Source organism: Anolis sagrei, chromosome X (genome assembly GCF_037176765.1).
Source record: "Anolis sagrei isolate rAnoSag1 chromosome X, rAnoSag1.mat, whole genome shotgun sequence".
In the NCBI taxonomy this organism is placed as follows: domain Eukaryota; kingdom Metazoa; phylum Chordata; class Lepidosauria; order Squamata; family Dactyloidae; genus Anolis; species Anolis sagrei.
In genome coordinates this window covers 55,344,395-55,364,115 of record NC_090034.1, presented here as the reverse complement: position 1 = coordinate 55,364,115, position 19,721 = coordinate 55,344,395, and the positions used below count along the sequence as shown (strand labels likewise).

Here is a 19,721-nt window from a genome sequence, read left to right as displayed (position 1 = left end):
TAACGGCATCAAACTGCTGCCTATGAAAGCCGTCCTGAGTCCCCCTTTCGGGGTAGAGAAGAGACGGGATGTAAATACCAGAAATAATAATACCATCTTGTGGGAGGCTTCTCTCATGTCCCCGCATGGGAAGCTGGAGCTGACAGATGGGAGCTTACCCCGCTCCCCAGATTCAAATTGCAGAGCTTTCGGTCAGCAATACTGCCAGCACAAGGGTTTACCCTACTGCACCACTGTGGGCTCCCAGCTGCTGAATATTTCTCTATTAATGGCCAAATAAAAATGGTGCTGAAATCTTGCCTTGGACATTTTGTGCATGATTTATAAGATCTTAGGTGTCGCAGCACTGCACTGTCCTCAGGCAGGTTTAAATACTTGAAAAAATGTCACCCTGAGAAGGGGGCAGAGTTTGTTTTCTGCTGCTCAATAATAATAATAATAATAATAATAATAATAATAATAATAATAATAAAATATAAATCTTTATTTACATCCTGCTTTTCTCCCAAAACGGGACCCAAAGCAGCTTACATCATTATATAAACGACCATACAAAAATTATATGCATATGTAAAACAATAACCTATAAAAACAAAATTACAATAAGAAATAAAGAAACATATTTAAAATATTTGCCTAATACCATTATTGCAGGCAACTCCACAAGACAGATAAACACTATCACGACTCAATCAAAGTTAGCCTTCCTGTCATTACAGCTAAGTGTCTTCATCAAAATCTTACACAAACCCAGAGAAGAATAATGTCAGGGAAGGGGCTGTTTTAATCCAATGGCCCAATGCCCAATGGGTTCAATGGCTCAATGGATTCCCATTCCAAGAAAACAGGATTCTACCTTGATTTTAGGAAGAATTTCCTGACAATTAGAGATATTGGACAGTGAAATATGCTTCCCGGGTGTTTGGTGGAGTCTCCTTCTCTGAAGATTTTGAAGCAGAGGCTGGATGGCCCTCTGTCATGAGTGCTTTGATTGTGTCTTACTACTGGCAGAATGCGGTTGGACTGGATGGCCCTTGGAATCTCTTCCAACTCTAGGATTCTAGGATTTATTGATTGATTTATGGGGCTGGATTGGTTGGCCTTTGGATTCCTATCCAATGCTGCAATTCTAGGGTAGCTGTCTCTTTTTGAGTCCGAATAGTTTCCTAAAATGGACTATAATCCCCAACATCCCAAACTAGAAGGACACCTCTTTGGCGCTTATGGCTGTGCATATAATGGTGGCCCTCCCTCTTTCTGACGTCCCACAGACTCCCTCATCTAACACCATAGTATGGTTCCTGGGGTCTCAAACAGAGCGGATGAGGGTACCTGCAGTGCACGCCGATGGGCCCCGCATCTGGGGGGTTGCAGGTCTTCACTCTCCTCAGGAAGGCCAGGAACGGGGTCGGGTATTCAGGGACCCCGTGGTCCGGCCACGCTGTGAACTGGAACTGGCGGACTTCGCGTTTCTCGCTGGAGCCGTTCTGCAGGAACAGAGGGTGACAGGGAACAAGCCAGATTACAAGACAGGAAGGGAAAAAAATACAGCCAGTCAGCGACCAAGAGAGAACTCACAGAGAAGGAAATCCTGTCTGTTTTAAGAATAAAAATGGCAAAATCAAGTCTGTTATTCCCAACATGTTCTATGTTATGCAAATGCAGTGCTTTAAGTTATCATGGGTGCATTCTGTAGAATTCAGGGACCTGTGGTTCTGAGACTGCTCCAGTTGAGAATCTGAAGCACCTCCCAAAACTCCAGATCCCGGGAATGGATCTGTAGCACAGGGCTGCAGTAGCACAGCGGATTAAACCGCTGGCTGAAGAAAGGCTTGCTGACCAGAAAGTTGGCAGTTTGAAGCTGTGGGTCAGGGTGAGCTCCTGCTGTCAGCCCTAGCTCCTGCCAACCTAGCAGTTCAAAAGCATGTAATGTGAGATCAATAGGGACCAACTTGCCGGGAAGGTAAAAAACACCCATGCAGCCATGCCGGCAAAACACAACCAGGAGGCTCTATGGACAACAGGCTCCTCGGCATGGAAAATGCAACAAGAGCACCTCTCCATGGGCAGAGTTGAGCATCACCTCTAGACGCCGGAGATGGAAAGGGAAACCTTTGCCTTTGTTTGCGTATTGTATGTCATTATTCACTGTATAAAAAGGCATTGAATGTTTGCCTATATATGTGTATACTGTAATCTGCTCTGAGTCCCCTCAGGAAGATAGAACAGAACATAAATAAAGTATATTATTATTTATTATTAGGATGAAGCTGTGGACGCTAAAGCAGTATCGAAATGCTATAATAAAGGGCATCTCTCTCACCTTATGGAGGGAGAAAGTCCGGACGCAAAATGTCGCCAGCTCTATAGTATCCAGCAGAGTGACCTGAATCATTCCGTATGTCTCGGTGCCCCGGCCTGGCCAGTACTGGTCACACTTTATCTGAAAGGCCAAACAAATAATTAGCATACTACAATAACAAAGCTGAATCTAGGAAGTGTCGATTTGATTATGACTGTTTTTCTGCACTTCCTGGGAACAGAGGTCAATGCAAAATTCAGAGTGCTCACAGGAGGAGACGGCTCCCATCTGTTTTGGGGAGAATTTGTAATTGGAAACTGAATTGGGATCAGCATAAATGTGCATATAATCAGAGGAAAGAAAACACAGTCAATGGAAAGGATCAAGAGGTCACAATCCCTGTTGTTTCAGTTGTTGCTAACTGCATCTATTTCTCGCTCAAAATATGTCGGGCTTCCCTCATTTCCATTAGGAGAGGCAGGTAACAAATTACATTTATTATTACGATTGTTATTATTACAGCATTATTATTGTTGCTGTTGTTGTTGTTGTTATTATTCCTTTCCTACTGACCACATGTCACAACCAGTTTCATGTAGAATTTCAGAAACCAGTTTCCACCAATCTTCACTACGACTTTGATTTAGAGGTTACAGCCAAAATGCTAAATTATGAGGATCCTTTTTGTTTTAATAACTTATGCCGAATCTGCTGTCCTGGAAACTTGAGCTGCATTTGCTCATTGGCCATCTTTTACTGGGTCCAAAGACACAAGTCATGGAACTAGTATAGAAAGTCACAAAGAGCTTTATATATGCTGATGTCCTTGGCCTAACAACACAAGCAAAAGACTTTGAAACAGTTGAAATCCAACTTACTAATGCCTTGAAAGATCTCTCCAGCTACTGCAAAGATAACCACCTGAAGCCTAACCCTGCCAAAACACAAGTATGTGCTTTCCATCTACGCAACCATAAAGCCAACAGGAAATTGAAAGTCATCTGGGAAGGTCAAGAACTTGAACATTGTTTCCATCCTAAATATCTCGGTGTCACCTTAGATCAAACACTAGCATATAGGAAACACTGCTTGAACACCAAGCACAAGTAGTTGCATGCAATAGCATCCTGCAGAAACTTACTGGCAGCACATGGGGTGCAGACCCAAAATTAATAAGAACATCAGCCCTAGCCTTGTCTTACTCAGCTGCTGAGTATGCCTGCCCTGTTTGGCATAGGTCTGCCCATGCAAAGCAGGCGAACATAGCATTGAATGAAACATGCAGAATAATCACAGGGTGTCTTAAACCTACGTCTGTTGATAAACTCTACAAGCTAGCTGGCATTGCCCCCCTTGATGTGCGGCGGGAAGTTGCTGTTAAATGTGAGAGAAATAAGGTTGAACACTGTGAAAGCCACCCACTACATGGTTACCAGCCTCCTCCCAATAGACTCAAATCAAGGGAAAGCTTTATGAGAACTACCACTCCTCTTGGCGTCCCTCCAGCAACAGCAAGGGTATCCCTCTGGGCAGCTAAATCAGGAAATCCCAACTGGATGGCCCCTTGCGAGGGTCTTCCTCCAGGGGCAAACCAAGAATGGGCAACCTGAAAGTCCCTGAATAGACTCAGAAGTGGAGTGGGCAGATCAAAAGACAACCTGGCAAAATGGCACTGCCCAAAAGAATCGCATACCTTGTGTGACTTTGGAGCAGAACAGACAACTTTGCATCTGTATGTTTGTCCATTGTGCCCTGCCTCATGTACAGAGGAGGAATTGTTGGAGGCTACAGACAATGCTGTTGCTGTTGCCCGATTTTGGTCAAAAGATATTTAGCCATCTGCACACCTATTTTTATCAATTTTATACTAATTTATGCAATGCTTTTGATACAAAATAAAAAAAGTATAGAAATTGTGTTAATTTAACCAGGGGAATTGGAATAAAAGGTTTTTGGTAACAGCAAATACTTAGTGAAGAAATACTTTGGGAAGAGCATTCCCATACCCAAGGAATGCCAGGTGCTACAGACTCTATTTCACAGGAAGGACGTCTGGGTCTTCCTTGCCTAAGTTAACTCTACAAAACTCATAAGGTGTCCATAAAGCAACAGGTGACTTGGAGAAACAGGAAACCAAAATACAATCAACGGAGCATCATTCCTCTTTGAACATTGTGGCCCCATTGTCCTGCAAACTAATGGAGAATTTCTCCTTGGATGTGGCCCCAGTGTCCTGAAACTAACAGAGCATTTCTCCTTGAACGCTGTGGTCCTGCTTACCCGGGACTTCTCCTCCAGTTTGGTCATCATCACCACGGTGGCCGAGCGCTGCTCCCACACCATGCGCCAGAAGTCCCCAAAGGTCTCCGGCAGGGGCCCCTGGGTGGCAATGTAGGCGTTCTGCTTGCGGTAGCCATCAATGTAGTTGGCGTTGATGTAGTCGCTCCCCACAATCCCTGCATTGAGAGGAGAGCAAAGAAAAGTCACAGTCTGTTAACTCCGGGGAATTTTTCCCCCTCTTAATTCCAGAACAAACCTAAAACCCATTCGTTCAAAACTCTTTACAGCCACTGGTTCGATTCCCACCCTCCCCGCGGGTTTTTTTTTTTTTTTTGTTACATCAGAAACATAGGACCTTTTCTCTCTTGTGTATGGCTGGAATAGCCTGCAAATTTTCAATCCTTGGGAGCCCCTGGGAGCTGCACAGATAGACATTAGAAGTGTTGGAGATCAGCATGAGACTCCCGAGTCCGATGGCTTCACTGATGATTTAGAGAGGATTGTGGGATTGCCTGTGGGACTTTAGTTTTAGCTTTTCATCTTTTTTTAATGATTTTTTAAATTATTTTATCATGATTCAATACATTTGTTATACATTGTTTGTTTTACAGCAGATACATATTATTCAATACAACCTAACATGCTTTAATTTTTGGCATCTAGAGTTATTTTCTGCTTATGCATACTATCTATCCCTCACCGCTGTGCTCCCCTCTTATATACAGACATATAATCTGTCCAAAATTTCAATTCCTCTTGTGAAGGTAATGTTCCTTCTTTGTTTTTTAATCCTTTTTCAATAATTTTTCTCCATACATCATCAAAATCACTTTGTTTCCAAATACCTCTTTTAACTTTCAATATACATGTCAGCTTATCATTTATTGCCAATTTCCATACTTCCTTATACCACTCCTCTATTTGTGTATTTATTTCTCTTTTCCAGTTCCTTGCTATAAGCAGTCAGTTTTAGCTTTTCATCTCAAGAACAGATAAGCATTCCGTGCTCTGAGGTAAGCTGAATGGCACAACCTGAGGATCACAACCAGATACAGTGAAGACATCTGCCCTTGCGCTTTGCTTCTCTGATACTGAACAGCATGCCCAGTGTGGAACATATCTCACCACGTTAAAACAGTGAATGTGGCTCTTAATGAGATATGCCACATAATCACAGGATGTCTATGCCCTACACCACTGGAGAAATTACACTGTTTATCCGGTATCGCACCACCTACATCCGCAGGGAAGTAGCAGCCAGCAGTGAAAGGACCAAGGCAGTGACATCTCCAGCACATCCTCTGTTATTTATTTATTTACACCATTTCTACCCCGCCCTTCGCACCCCCGACGGGGGACTCAGGGCGGCTAACACAGGCAACAATTCAATGCCAACAGTATCAATAACACCAATATAAACCAACAATATAAAATCCTATTACATAACAATTAAACAGTGATATTAGCCAGAACGCCAGTGCCTTATATCAAGAAATAGCTTCCAAAGATCTACAGAGATACTCGCAGGAACACCTCAGCAAGCAAGAGTCCAAAAGTGGCAGGCTAAAACTCAGAACCTCAATCAATGGGTGATACCAGATGAGAAACTCCCTCCAGAAGACTGGGCAACTTGAAAGGCGCTGAATAGACTGCACTCTGGCACCACGAGATGCAGGGCCAACCTTAAGAAATTGGGCTACAAAGTGGAGTCTACGAGATGTGAGTGTGGAGAAGAGCAAACCACAGACCACTGGCTACAATGCAGCCTGAGCCCTGCCACATGCACAATGGAGGATCTTCTTATAGCGACAACAGAGGCACTCCAATGGGCCAGCTACTGGTCAAACGACATTTAACATAATGTCTAGTTTTTAATTTTGTTTGTGTTTTTAAATACATTACAACGGTACCCTCAATTCACTTATGACACAATGAATAAAAAAATAGACTTAATATATCAAATTGCTCAGCTAATAGGGACAAGGCAAGGCCTTCCCTTCTAGTGGCAGTATAGATTGAGGTTAGAGCAAACATCCAGGAAAGGATACTGCCAGCCGGAAGAGGCAATACTGGGTTGCATAAGAGGTTTTAAGCAGAGAACGGTCCTTCCCATCACCTGCAACTTGAACACTTTCAAATAAACAAACCTGGAGATGCTAAGCATCGTACCTGGGATTCCGTAGAGAGGATTTGCAACCCAACAATCCCAGCTTCAGCCTTCAAGTGCTCGATATATGGGGACCTTTGCTGTATTGAGTGAAACCTCTCCACCGCTGAGTAACACCAGTTGGGAATGATGCCGTGCAGCTCATTTTTATAAATTTGACTCCCCCCCCCCCCCATTAACATTCCTCTCCATCCAGGGAGCGTTTCTGCCTCCTGCGAATGCAACGCGGAGGGAGAAACAAAGAGGAACGGAGCGCGACAGGTCTGACCTGACACACTTTCAAATGACAGAAAGGCTTAGAAGTGGTGGCGGAGGAGGGAGGGTGCTTGAAGATATAATTGTGTCGCATAATTAAAGGAAGTCACGGTTGCGAATTTCAAAGCCACTTAATTCCCTCCTCCGTCTTTGGAGACAGGCGTCCCTCCTCTCTTCCCACCCCTGGCACCCACCTCTTAGCACGCAAAGGTTGCCACGGTCTAAAAGAGGGGTACAACCTGGGATCTGGGGCAGATTTTGCCTTGGCAAGAGCAAATAGTCCCCAGCCAAAGAGGGTCACTGGAGATTTTTTTTTAAAAAAAAGAAAAGCTGGCATGCAAAGCTAAGGAGAAACCTTAAAAATGGAAGGAGGGAGGAAGGGAAGTAAAAGGGGGAGATGGAGGGAGAAGAAGGGAAGGGAAGGAAGAAAAGAAGGGAGGAAAAGGAAGGGAAGGGGAGCAGAAAGAAGGAAGGAATGGAGGGAGGAAAGAAAGGGAAGAGATAAAGGAATGATAGAAGGAAGGAGAGGGGGTAGAAAAGAAAGAAAGGAAAAAGAAGGAAGAAAAAAGGGAGGTAAAAGAAGGGAAAGGGGGCAGGAAGCAGGAAGGGAAGGGAGGGATGGATAGAAAAGGAGGGAGGGAGGGAGGAAGGAAAGAAAGATAGGGAAGGGAAGGAAGAAAAGAAGGGAGAAAAAGGAAGGGAAAGGGGCAGGAAGAAGGAAGGAAAGGGAGGGAGGGATAGAAAGGGAGGGGGAAGGAGGGAGGGAGGGAGGAAAGAATGAAAGAAAGAAAGCCCGAAAAGAGATAAAGGAATTATTCAAAGGAAGGAGGGGGAAGAAAAGAAAGAAAAGAAGGGAGGAAAGGGAAGGGAAAGGGGGAAGAAGGAAGGGAGGGAGGGAAGGATAGAAAGGAAGGAAGGAAGAAAGAAAGGAGTGGAATGAAAGAGATGGTAGAGGAAGGGAAGGAAGGAAGGGCAGGGAAAAGAAAGGAAGGGAAAGGAATTATAGAAGGAAGGAAGGAGAGCGGAAGAAAAGAAGGAAAGGGAAGGAAGAAAGGAAAGAGAGAAGGAAAGGGAGGAAGGAAGGAAAGAGAAGGGAGAAAGGAAGGATGAAAAGGAAGGAAGGAAGGAGTGGGAGGGAGGGAGGGAAGGAAGGAAAGGGAGGAAAAGGAAAGGAAGGGAAAGAAAGAAGGTTAGAGAGAGAGGAAAGAAGAAGGGAATGAAGGGAAGAAAGAGAAAAGAGAAAGGATGAAAAGGAAGGAAGGAAGGGAGGGAGGAAGGGAAGAGAGGATAAAGGGAGGGAAAGGAATATAAAGTAAGGGAGAAATGAATTGTAGAAAGAAGGAAGAAGAGGGGAAGAAAAGAAAGGGAAGGAAGAAAGGAAGGAAGGGAAGAAGGGAAGGGAGGGAAGGAAGGAAGAAGAGGGAAAGGAAAAAGGAATTGTAGAAGGAAGGAAGGAGGGGGAGGGAAGAGAAGGATAAAGGCAGAGAAGAAAGGGAAAAGGAAAAGGAGGAAGGAAGATAATAGAGAAAGGAAAGGGAGGAAAGGAATGAAGCAAAGAAATGGAAAGGAGGAAGGATGGAAAGAAAGAGATAAAGAAAAAGGAGGGGAAAGGAGGGTAAAGGAATGAAGGAAAGGGAAGGAAGGGGAGGGAAGGCAAGGAAGGAAGAAAGGAGAAGGGGAAGCTTCCATACCTTCGATGGGCAGCAGAATGACCCGGGAGTGGTCATAGGCAATAACGTTGGCGTAGCGGTTCTTTGGCTTGTTCACCTCAAGGTTAGAGTGCTCCCAAGTGAACTGCTGGCCAGGGTCAATGGACTGGAGGGAGAAATAAATCATCATCATTGCACAGGGATGCATGTGTCTGACGTGAAATTCAGCCACTCTCTCCCCCCTCCTTTCGCATCTCTGCTAAAGCGGTGCTAATCTCCTGTCTCCCCCAGAACCGTGGCCTTTGAGAGCAATTAACGGATGCAACCAATCAACTCAAATTTAGAAAATGCACTGGAGCATAGCTGGTTCATCACCCTCACAGCTCAACCTCACAACAAACGCTTGCTTCCTTGGCTCCATCGTTTGCTTCCATAATGAAAGCGAGAGGTGGAAGAAGCGTACACTTGGGAACTACAATTCCCATAGCCAATGATTCCTTAATGGGCTTGGATGACGATGGGGGGGGGGGGAGGGGTATTTTAGGATGTTGACAATGACGTCGTTTGAAGTAGTGGCACGTTGTTACTGTGTCAACCTGCTTTGCGGGTCCACTGTGCTCACGGCACAAAGGACAGTTGTGTCTCAGTGTGAAATGGGCTTCTCTCTTGGATCTGCCGCTTAGGAACCCGGCCAAAAAGTATTTTCAGATATTACATTATGCAGATTAACGGTGGTGGGGTGCTGGGATAGGAAGGGAAGGGATTCACAGGGAGAATATGCTAGTACCTGCCTCTTTCTCTGCCCTTTCCATCCTTTGAGACTTTTCTCACAATCCGACTATCCCTTCTTCAGATATTTCCGATCCAAGGGAGTCTTGGGAACTTTTTTTGAGTCCTTTTTGCCCAGAAAACACGGTCGATTGGCTCATAGGATTCTTTTAAAACCCCTACTTCATATTCTTCTAAAACCCTGCACCTTATATTCTTTTAAAACGCCATCCATATTTCGTATTCTTTTAAAATCCTGCACCTTGTATTCTTCTAAAACCCCGTATTTCATATTCTTTTAAAACCCCGCTCCTTGTATTACTTTAAAACCCTGTTCCTCATGTTCTTCTAAAACTCTGTACCTCGTATTCTTTTAAAACCTAGTAAGTCATATTTTTAAAACCCTGCACCTCATATTATTTTAAAATCAGTTTCTTGTATTCTTTTAAAACCCCGTAAGTCATATTTTTCAAAACCACATACCTTGTATTCTTTTAAAACGCCTACTTCATATTCTTCGAAAACCTTGCACCTTATATTCTTTTAAAACACCATCCATATTTCGTATTCTTTTAAAACCCCGCACCTTGTATTCTTTTAAAACTCCGTATTTCGTATTCTTTGAAAACCCTGTACCTTGTATTACTTTAAAACCCTGTTCCTCATATTCTTTTAAAACCAGTATCTCGTAGTCTTTTAAAACCCCGTAACACGTATTCTTTTAAAACCCTGTATTTTGTATTCTTTTAAAACCCCGCACCTTGTAGTCTTTTAAATACCCATTCCTCATATTCTTTTAAAACCCCACATCTCATATTCTTTTTAAACCTCATACGACATATTCTTTTAAAACTCCGTACTTCGTATTCTTTTAAAACCAGTACCTCATATTCTTTTAAAACCCCGTTCCTCGTATTCTTTTGAAATTAGTACCTCGTATTCTTTTGAAATTAGTACCACGTATTCTATTCAAACGCCATACCTCGTGTTCTTTTAATATCTGGTTCCTTGTATTCTTTTAAAACCCCGCACCTCGTATTCTTTTAAATCCCCGTTCCTCGTATTCTTTTAAACCCCCGCACATCGTATTCTTTTAAAACCCCGCACATCGTATTCTTTTAAATCCCAGTTCTTCGTATTCTTTTAAATCCCAGTTCTTCGTATTCTTTTAAATCCCAGTTCTTCGTATTCTTTTAAATCTCTGTTCCTTGTATTTTTTATATCCCCGTTCCTTAAAACCCCGCACCTCGTATTCTTTTAAATCCCCGCTCCTCGTATTCTTTTAAAACCCCGCACCTTGTATTCTTTTAAATCCCCATTCCTTGTATTCTTTTAAAACCCCACACCTCGTATTCTTTTAAATCCCCGCTCCTCGTATTCTTTTAAAACCCATTCCTCGTATTCTTTTAAAACCCCGCACCTCGTATTCTTTTAAAACCCCCATACCTCACATTCTTTTAAAACCAGTTTCTCATATTCTTTTGAAACCCTGTTCCTCATATTCTTTTAAAACCCCGTAACTTTTATTCTTTTTAAACCCTGTATCTCGTATTCTTTTAAAATCCTGTTCCTCATAATCTTTTCAAACCCCAAATTTCACATTCTTTTAAAACTCCACACCACTTATTGACTGTGTTCCCTCACTTCTCTCTGAAAATGTTTACGTCACATCAGCATTATTTTAATTTTAATCTATTACATTTGGCCCGGACATTGGTTTTTAAATGCTTGTATGTCACTGTTGATTGTTTATTGCTTATTTTTGTTTATGTGATTTATATGAATTGTATTGTATTGATTGTTTTTTTTTATTTGATGTTTTGTTTATTGATGTATTGTGGGCTTGGCCTCATGTAAGCTGCACTGAGTCCCTTGGGGAGATGGTAGCGGGGTACAAATAAAGATTATTATTATTATTATTATTTTAAAACCCCACACCTCATATTCTTTTTAAACCCTGTATCTCGTATTCTTTTAAAACTAGTATCTCATACTCTTTTAAAACCCCGTAACTCATATTTTTGAAAACTCTGTAACTTGTATTCTTTACAAAAAAAACCCTTACCTCATATTCTTGCGACAGTTTCAGATTGTCGTTGGCTTTGAGATGCTCCGTGTGGTCAGCCAGTTCAGAAATGGGGATCGGCGGGTGGTTGAGCATACCTAAAGGGAGGAAGAACGGGGGGAAAGGGGGGTGCGAGGGGAAGGGACAGCGCGCTTTCAATGAAAACAGCCGTTGGTCAACAAGATCTATTTTAAAACAACAACAACTGCAATGAAAGGAAGGTTAGAAAAGGGTGGGAAAGAGCGGAAAGAGAAACGGCGGCGAGGGCTCGAAATTGTGTCCTTGGAACTCAAAGGGACAATGGAAAAAACAGACACTCTCCCCTGTGAATGGCCCCCGTTCTGGACATGGACCCCAAATGTGTGCTCTGTCTGAAAGTGGCAGGGAGGCAAAAAGGAGGGGAACTCAAAAGACAACAAAGAAATTAAAAGAGAGGAAGAGGAGACGCTCGGCCAGTCGCGATTCCGAAGAGAGAAGCGGGAGGGCGCCGAAATGATAAGTACGGCATGATGCCGACAGTGGGGACACAGTCTGGGGAAGGGGAAAAGCACCCCACAAAAGAGGAGGGGAAGAGGAAAGGCAGACACACATGCAGAAGTGGAAAGGGCAGAACTGAGTGGAACGATGGAATGCGGAGGCTGTGAAATGTTGGAGAGTCGTGGAGGCTTTTCAAAAAGTTGCCGCAAAAGAGTCATCGATCTGACACTGAAAACTACAACATTAGATAAGGAGTTGAGTGAAGAGCTAAGTGATAGGGAAGGATTCCAGGGAAAAACACCTGGAGCTACAGAGATCAACAAAGGTCTTCATTTACAAATTTGAGCAGAAAATAGACAGCGCTTACATGGGAAAGTTTGGGAGAGAATTCATGGGAAAAGAAATAATTTTATGTGTGTGTCTATTAATTAGCAAGGGTTCGTTTAGGCAACATAGTGTTGAAGCTAGGCCTGAGTTCTCTGGTTCTTGTTTCAAGTCAAGCCTTGGTTTTAAGATTTAAGTTTCCTGGAAGTTTTTGATGTTCTTGTTTGGTATTCCTGCTCAAGTTTTACTAAGTATACCTTTTGCTTGTGGTCTTATGCTGTACTTGTGATTTTTTACTATTTCTGGACTGTGTTACCTTGGTTTCTGCATGAGACGTTTGCATTACTGTTTGATTATCACCTATTGATAACCCTTTTTTGGATTATACTGTATATCTGCTTCCTTTATTCCTGATTTTTCATACCTTTTTAATGTGTTTTTACAATAAACTGTTTGCTTATACTCTGGACTCTTGTGTGGTGCTGTGATCATGGGTGTTTCCATGCCTGGAGTGCAACAGGGACCTCATCTCTAATTTAATGGCCAGGGCACAATGCTATGCAGTCCTGGAATTTGTAGTTTGATGTGGCATCAGCATTCTTTTGGCAGAGACGGATCAGGGCCTTGTCAAACTACAGCACTGAACCAAGGCAATGAAAGTGGATTCATTCTAGAGTATATCTGCATCCAAAGGTTTTTGCTTTCTATTGTTGGAAGCTCTGGTGTACTACCACTTCTGTATTATAAAGAAGGAATCCTAAGCAGGCAGTAACTGTAATGCATACCTTTTGGGGCCACGCTTTTTGCGCATTACACCGAGCAGCAAATACATTTTTTGTTTCAGGGTTTTGAAAATGGGGGTGCACATTAGATTCAATGGTGCATTAGACTCAAGTCAATACGGGTAAGTGTGTGTGTGTATAAACATATGTAGGTACGTATGTTGGTTTGTACTACAAAGGCATCTCTTTGGCTTGAAGGATTGGGACTCAAACTGGTAAATGTATCCTTCATGATCCAAATTAAAATAATGGAGGGGTACAAACTACAAATTGGGCCCCTTTTGGGGGGTAGGGTTCCTCAAAGTTAATGAAAGATGGATACCGTGCTCAGAAGCAACCACAAGAGGGACGTGCATAGATAGAAAGGCTACCAGGCTTTAGCACAGCAGGTTAACCACCAGCTGTAGTAAATCTTGCCAATCGAAAGGTTGACAGTTCGAAGCCCAGGTCAGGGTGAGCTCCTGGCCTTTAGCCCAGCTTCTGCCTACCTAGCAGTTCGAAAGCAAAATGTGAGTCCCCAAAGGGGACTCAGAGCGGATCACAGAACACATAAATGGCAAACATTAAATACTGTTATACAATGACGACAGACAACTGTACATAGATAGAGGCATTTTTCTAGCATTTTCTTATGGATGCCTTAAATACCTCTCCGCTTTAAAGTGGTACTTATTTATCTACTCACAACTGCTGTTTTTGATCTGCTAATTAGGCAGAAGCTGGGCTGAAGGTCAGGAGCTCACCCAGACCCAGGCTTTGAACTGTCAACCTTGCGATTGGCAAGATTTATTACTGCAGCTGGCGGTTAACCTGCTGTGCTAAAGCCCGGCCCTAATAATACACCCCATACTTCATAATCACCATCAATCATATTTTTATTTTTATTACTGTTAATAATAACATTATACCCACACTTTATCACCATAATCATATTATTATTATACCACATATTAGACCATTCCATAACCTCTGATTCAATATTACTACAAAAATTTGGTTATTAAAAGCAAATTAAGAAAAATAATAATGGACTTAACTGAATGTAGCACAGTTTTATTGTATTATGAAAACAGCTTTTTATTTATTGCAGTATGACTTCAATTTTTCTTCAGATTGTCTGGTTCACTGAGAATCTACAGTATATGTTTTCATGGCTGTATGTGTTTACCTATTTATTTTAACTGTGTAATTCCCTGCCTGGAGCTTTGAGGGAAGACTGGTAACAACAAATAAGATTTGTTATTACTGTATTTCTTTGATTCTTAAGACGCCATTGGTCTTACCACTAACAAGGGAGGGAAGAAAAGGTTTCCCCTTGATATTCATTCATACCGTATTTCTTCTATTCTAAGATGCTATCAATTGGAAGGCATACATTGATTTCAGTGTCTGCAACAGAATAGATATATATCTATATCTATATAGATAAATGGGGGCCACGGTGGCACATTGGGTTAAACCACTAAGCGGCAGAACTTGCTGACCAGAATCAGCAGGACAGGGTGAGATCCCATTAATAGCCCCAGGTTCTGCCAACCTAGCAGTTCAAAAACATGCAAATGTGAGTAGATCAATAGGTCCCACCCTGAGGGGGGAATTTGATAGCACTCCATGAGGGGGGAATGTGATAGCACTCCATGCAGTCATGCTGGCCACATGATCTTGGAGGCGTCTGTGGACAATGCTGGCTCTTCATCTTAAAAATGGAGATGAGTACCACCCCCAGAGTCGGACTCGACTAGACTTAATATCAAGGGGAAACCTTTACCTTTACTGTACAGATAAACATCACCCTTGATTCTAAGACACAACCCATTTTTTCAGATATTTAAATGAGGGGGGAAGCATGCCTTAGAACAGAAGAAATACAATACATAAAAAGCACCTTTGATTCTAAGACGGGAAAGATAATTTAGAAATAATTTTAGTGGTGGTGGGGGGACATCTCTTGGAACCAAAGAAATACAGTATTATTATTATATGTATTAATACTATTACTATTATTTGGATGATGAAGGGCCGGGCTTTAGTACAGCAGGTTAACCTCCAGCTGTAGTAAATCTTGCCAATCAAATGCTGACAGTTTGAAGCCCGGGTCGGAGTGAGCTCCTGGCCTTTAGCCCAGCTTCTGCCTACCTAGCAGTTTGAAAACAAATGTGAACAGATAAATAGGTACTGCTTTAAAGTGGGGAGGTATTTAAGTAACCCATAAGGAAATGCCAGAAAAATGCCAGTGATTCGATCAAGGAGGAAGTTTAGGAACAAAGCTCTTCGGCATAGAAAGTGGAGCGACAGCAATCTCCTGTGGCTGGAACCGAGCACAGCCTCCAAGATGCCGAAGATGGGAAAGCCTATGTTTACCTCTATCTACGTACAGTTGTCTGTTTTGTCAGTATATAATGGCATTGAATGTTTGCCCTTTGTGTGTCCTGTGATCCACACTTCAGGGTGAGAAGGGCAGAATACAAATACTGCAAATAAATAAATAAATAAATGATGACTATTATTACCTGGATTCTATGGGATGGCAGTCAAAGTAGAATCATAATGCTACCGTTCTATAGGGAGGATGGGTCCAATGTCAAGCCCGGGTAGATTACCCAAAAACGGGAGTAATGTCTTGCTGAAGCTAATGTAAAAGGAACGGACGATACCTAAGGAACCGTGCCTTTTGAGAAGCCCACACTGTGCCTTGAGATCAGGGAAGGGAAGAGGAAGGGAGATGGAGGGGAGCCATGGAGAATTTCGAGCCCTATTTTTTGGGAGGGGGGTGTTGCATGGTTGGAAGCGGCGGCAGCAAGCGACGGTGGCGGCAGCGTTGGATTAAAATGACCTGGAGACTCCGAACAGAGATGGCAAGATGCGCAATGCTGCAGTTTCACCAGTTTTACAGTGCGCTTTTGCAAAAATTAGGACGGTGCCCTGGGTCGTCCCTTGGCCCCGATCTGATATGAGAAAATAGAAGCTCCAAACCTACAGAAGCACAAAGGATGGCAGTGTGGATCAACAGCGGACATCCGACAGCTTCAAAGATGCGAATTTCTTCTATTTCACTTATTGTCCTTTTTAAAAAATATGCCCCAACAGTCTTGACCCCGTTCCCAGAAAGCTCTATGCCACCTTCTCCTATCACAGTGGATAAAATCGAGTTGAGGTTTCCGCTGAAGAAACTCTATTCAAATCTGCTCTGAGCCAAGCCCCAATTGCATAATGCGGCCCTCAATGTGTTGCTAGACTGTAACTCCCAGCTCTCCCTCTGTTGGCTAAAGGTTATGGGAATTATTATTATTATTATCATTAATAATAGTAATAATAACAACAACAACAATTTGTTTTATCTTTCTAAAAATAGACCCAAACCAGTTAACAACACTAAAAACAATTCAACAACAATGGCTATGAAGACTGTACCTTGGTCTATAGATAGTTTGTAGGTTTTGTTTCATCATCAGCTTTCCTATGCGGTCAGTGGTTCCTTTGATATATGGTTAGACCCACTAAGAAAATCCAACAAATGCTCCATTCAGCAAAGGACAAGAGGGATCCTCCCACCTCTGCAGGAGTCTACCATATATCATGCAGCTGTGGACAAGTCTACATAGGGACCAACCACCAAACGCAGCAGCATTGCCCAGGCATGAATCAAGGAACAGGAAAGGCACTGCAGACTAATTCAACCAGAGAAGTCAGCCATAGCAGAGCACCTAAAAAACCAACCTGGAATCAGCGTATTATTTAAGAACACAGAAATGGTGGACCACTATAACAACCACCATGTCAGACTACACAGAGAAGCCATTGAAATCTACAAGCATGTGGACAATTTCAACAGAAAGGAGGAAACCATGGAAATGGAAGAAAATCTGGCTACTGGTATTTAAAAAAAACCATCTAAAATCAGGACAGTAAATAAAGAACACTAAAAAAAACCCAGACAAAATGCAACCAGGGTTAGCTAATACCTCCCAACAAAGGATTTCCTCACGCAGGAAGCACCCAGGCTTTGAAGCTGCAAGGCTATTCAATCCTAATCAAGTTGGCCAATGGCAACATTCACACCTGCCTCAAGCAGAAAGAGTTCTTTCTCCCACCCTGGACATTATTCCACAGATATATCAACCTCACTTGCCTAGTTTCCAACAGACCTCACAACTTCTGTGGTTGCCTGTCATAGATGTGGGCCACTCATCAGGAGAGAATGCTTCTGGAACATGACCACACAACCTGGGAAACTGACAGCAACCTGGTAAAGCAGTTCTTCATTTAGGGGGAATCTTTTGCTTATTTCAACCAAAATCTTGCACTTTGATGAACTGTTGCTCCCAACATGGTTCACCACAGGATAAAGGAATGAGAGTACAAGGAAACTGCAAAGGGTGTCTCTTCCTCCTGTACAAAATTTGAAAACATGTCCATCTGCCTTCACTGAATTTCAAGGAGAGAACGTGCGCCTGCCCTTCCCAAGTCAAAGCCGCTTTCCGGGAAACCCAAGTGGCCTAGCCCCTGCTTCTCCCGCTTTGAAAGCTAGAGATCTTACGGGAGAGAGTTCTCATCTAGCATTTCAAATCCCTCAAAATCTCCCTAATCCTGTTAACGGCAAAGAACTCAAGCGCTTTCTCCCAAACCTCACCCTCCCTTGACCGATCGTTCCAGAGAAAATCGCCCCCAACATCTGTTCCGTGAAACAGAAACCTTGTTCGCCAATGAAGAGATTGCAAGCTTCCTTTCTCCTCCCTCTCAAGCCGAGGGACACGGGCAGCATATGGTCTTATGGCAGTTTGGGTTCTCCTTATTCTGTTATCAAGAGGCACTCCCTTGACTCCCTATATTGGGAGAAAGACAGGATTAAATATTACCAATAGTGAGAGCATTCCTTCACTGTCCGTTTCTGAATGCCTGGATTAGCTTTCCTCTCTCTCGCTTGAACTTGTCCTGGAGTCTTCCCCTCTCCATCACTGTGGTGCTTGCCATGGGTGATACTGTCACTTGGCTTTCCTATCACAGCCCTGATCCTATTTAAACCTTCTCCATTGGCTTTTGGGTTCTCTCGATTCTCCCAAGTAATCCTCTTTTCTCCCCATCCTCCCGATCTCAGTCGCTCCTCAGGTTCTCCTTGAGGGAATCTTGCACTTCAAGTCCCCTTCTTCTTTTACCTGGATACTGACCTACAACTATGGTGCATCCAGCACTCACCTATGAGCTTGCATATAGGTTTTGCTGTGTTCACACAGACTTGTAGGAAGCATTTAGACTTCAGTTGACGCTATTTCAGTTTAAGAAATGTTGTGTTGTCATAGGACCCTGCCCATGTCTTGAGATCTTCTAGGGAAGCCCTACTCTCTCCCTTTGGTTTTTAACTAGATATGATTTTATGATGCTTTCCTTGCTTTCTAGTTTTTGTACACTGTGGATTCTTACTGTATATGCTCATGTATGGCTGTCATATATACTCATGTATAGCTAATTTATAGATTAACGTATAGCTACCATATAGACTCCTGTATGACTACTGTATAGACCAGGGGTCCTCAAACCTTTTAAACAGAGGGCCAGGTCACAGTCCCTCAAACTGTTGGAGGGCCGGATTATAATTTGAAAAAAAAAAAACCATGAATGAATTCCTATGCGGACTGCACACATCTTATTTGTAGAGCAAAAAAAAAAACCCACTTTAAAACAATAATTAAAATGAAGAATCATTTTAACAAATATAACCTTATTAGTATTTCAATGGGAAGTGTGGGCCTGCTTTTGGCTGATGAGATAGGATTGTTGTTGTTGTTGTTGTGTACTTTAAAGTCATTTCAGACTTAGGTTGACCCTAAGCAAGGGCTGGGTAAATGACCTTGGAGGGCTGTATCTGGCCCCCGGGCCATAGTTTGAGGACCCCTGGTATAGACTCATGTATAACTAGTGTGTAGACCAGGCTTGGGTAAACTCCTTGGGCTCTTTTCTCAGGCCCTCCTCTCTCACACCATTCTGTCTTCCCTTCCTTCTTCCCTCCCTCTTTCTCCTTCCCTTACACCCTTTCCCTTTCTCTCCTTCCCTCCTTCCCACCCCCCTCCCCCACCATGCTTGCTCCATCAATGTTTAACATTTACACAAATGATCAGCCACTGCCAGAAGCGACAGAGTATCATCTATGCTGACGATTGTGCCATCATTGCTCAAGCAGGGAGCTTTGAAATAGTTGAAGAGAAGCTCTCCGAAGCTCTAGGTGCTCTTACTGTCTATTACAGAGAAAACCAGCTGATTCCAAATCCATCTAAAACACAATAGGTTTTTCATCTTAAGAGCAGACAAGCATCTTGAGCGCTGAGGGTGACCTGGTAAGGAATCCCACTGGCGCATTGCAGCACACCCAAATACCTAGGAGTTACCCTGGACCGTGCTCTGAGTTACAAGAAGCACTATGGGTGCTAGAAATAATATCATACAAAAGCTGACTGGCACAACCTGGGGATCTCAACTAGACACAGTGAAGACATCTGCCCTTGCACTTTGGCTCTCATTAAGAGCCAAACAGTGGATGTGGCTCATAATGAGACATGCCACATTATCACATGATGTCTACGTCCTACGCCGCTGGAGAAATTATATTACTTAGCCGGTAATGAACCACCTGATACCCACTGGGAAGTAACAGCCAGTA

General features: G+C 42.9%; 1 protein-coding gene across 1 annotated transcript in view; it reads right to left on the bottom strand.

Annotated features, from left to right (window-relative positions):
• PTPRS (protein tyrosine phosphatase receptor type S) overlaps window positions 1-19,721 on the bottom strand; it is a 214,728-nt gene that overhangs the window by 18,542 nt on the left and 176,465 nt on the right. Inside the window, exons 27-31 of the mRNA XM_067473477.1 lie at window positions 11,487-11,584; window positions 8,696-8,819; window positions 4,583-4,758; window positions 2,324-2,443; window positions 1,333-1,487 (exon numbers count right to left, since the gene is read on the bottom strand). Of these exons, the coding sequence (XP_067329578.1) occupies window positions 1,333-1,487; window positions 2,324-2,443; window positions 4,583-4,758; window positions 8,696-8,819; window positions 11,487-11,584 (673 nt within the window). The remainder of the gene's footprint in view (window positions 1-1,332; window positions 1,488-2,323; window positions 2,444-4,582; window positions 4,759-8,695; window positions 8,820-11,486; window positions 11,585-19,721) is intronic.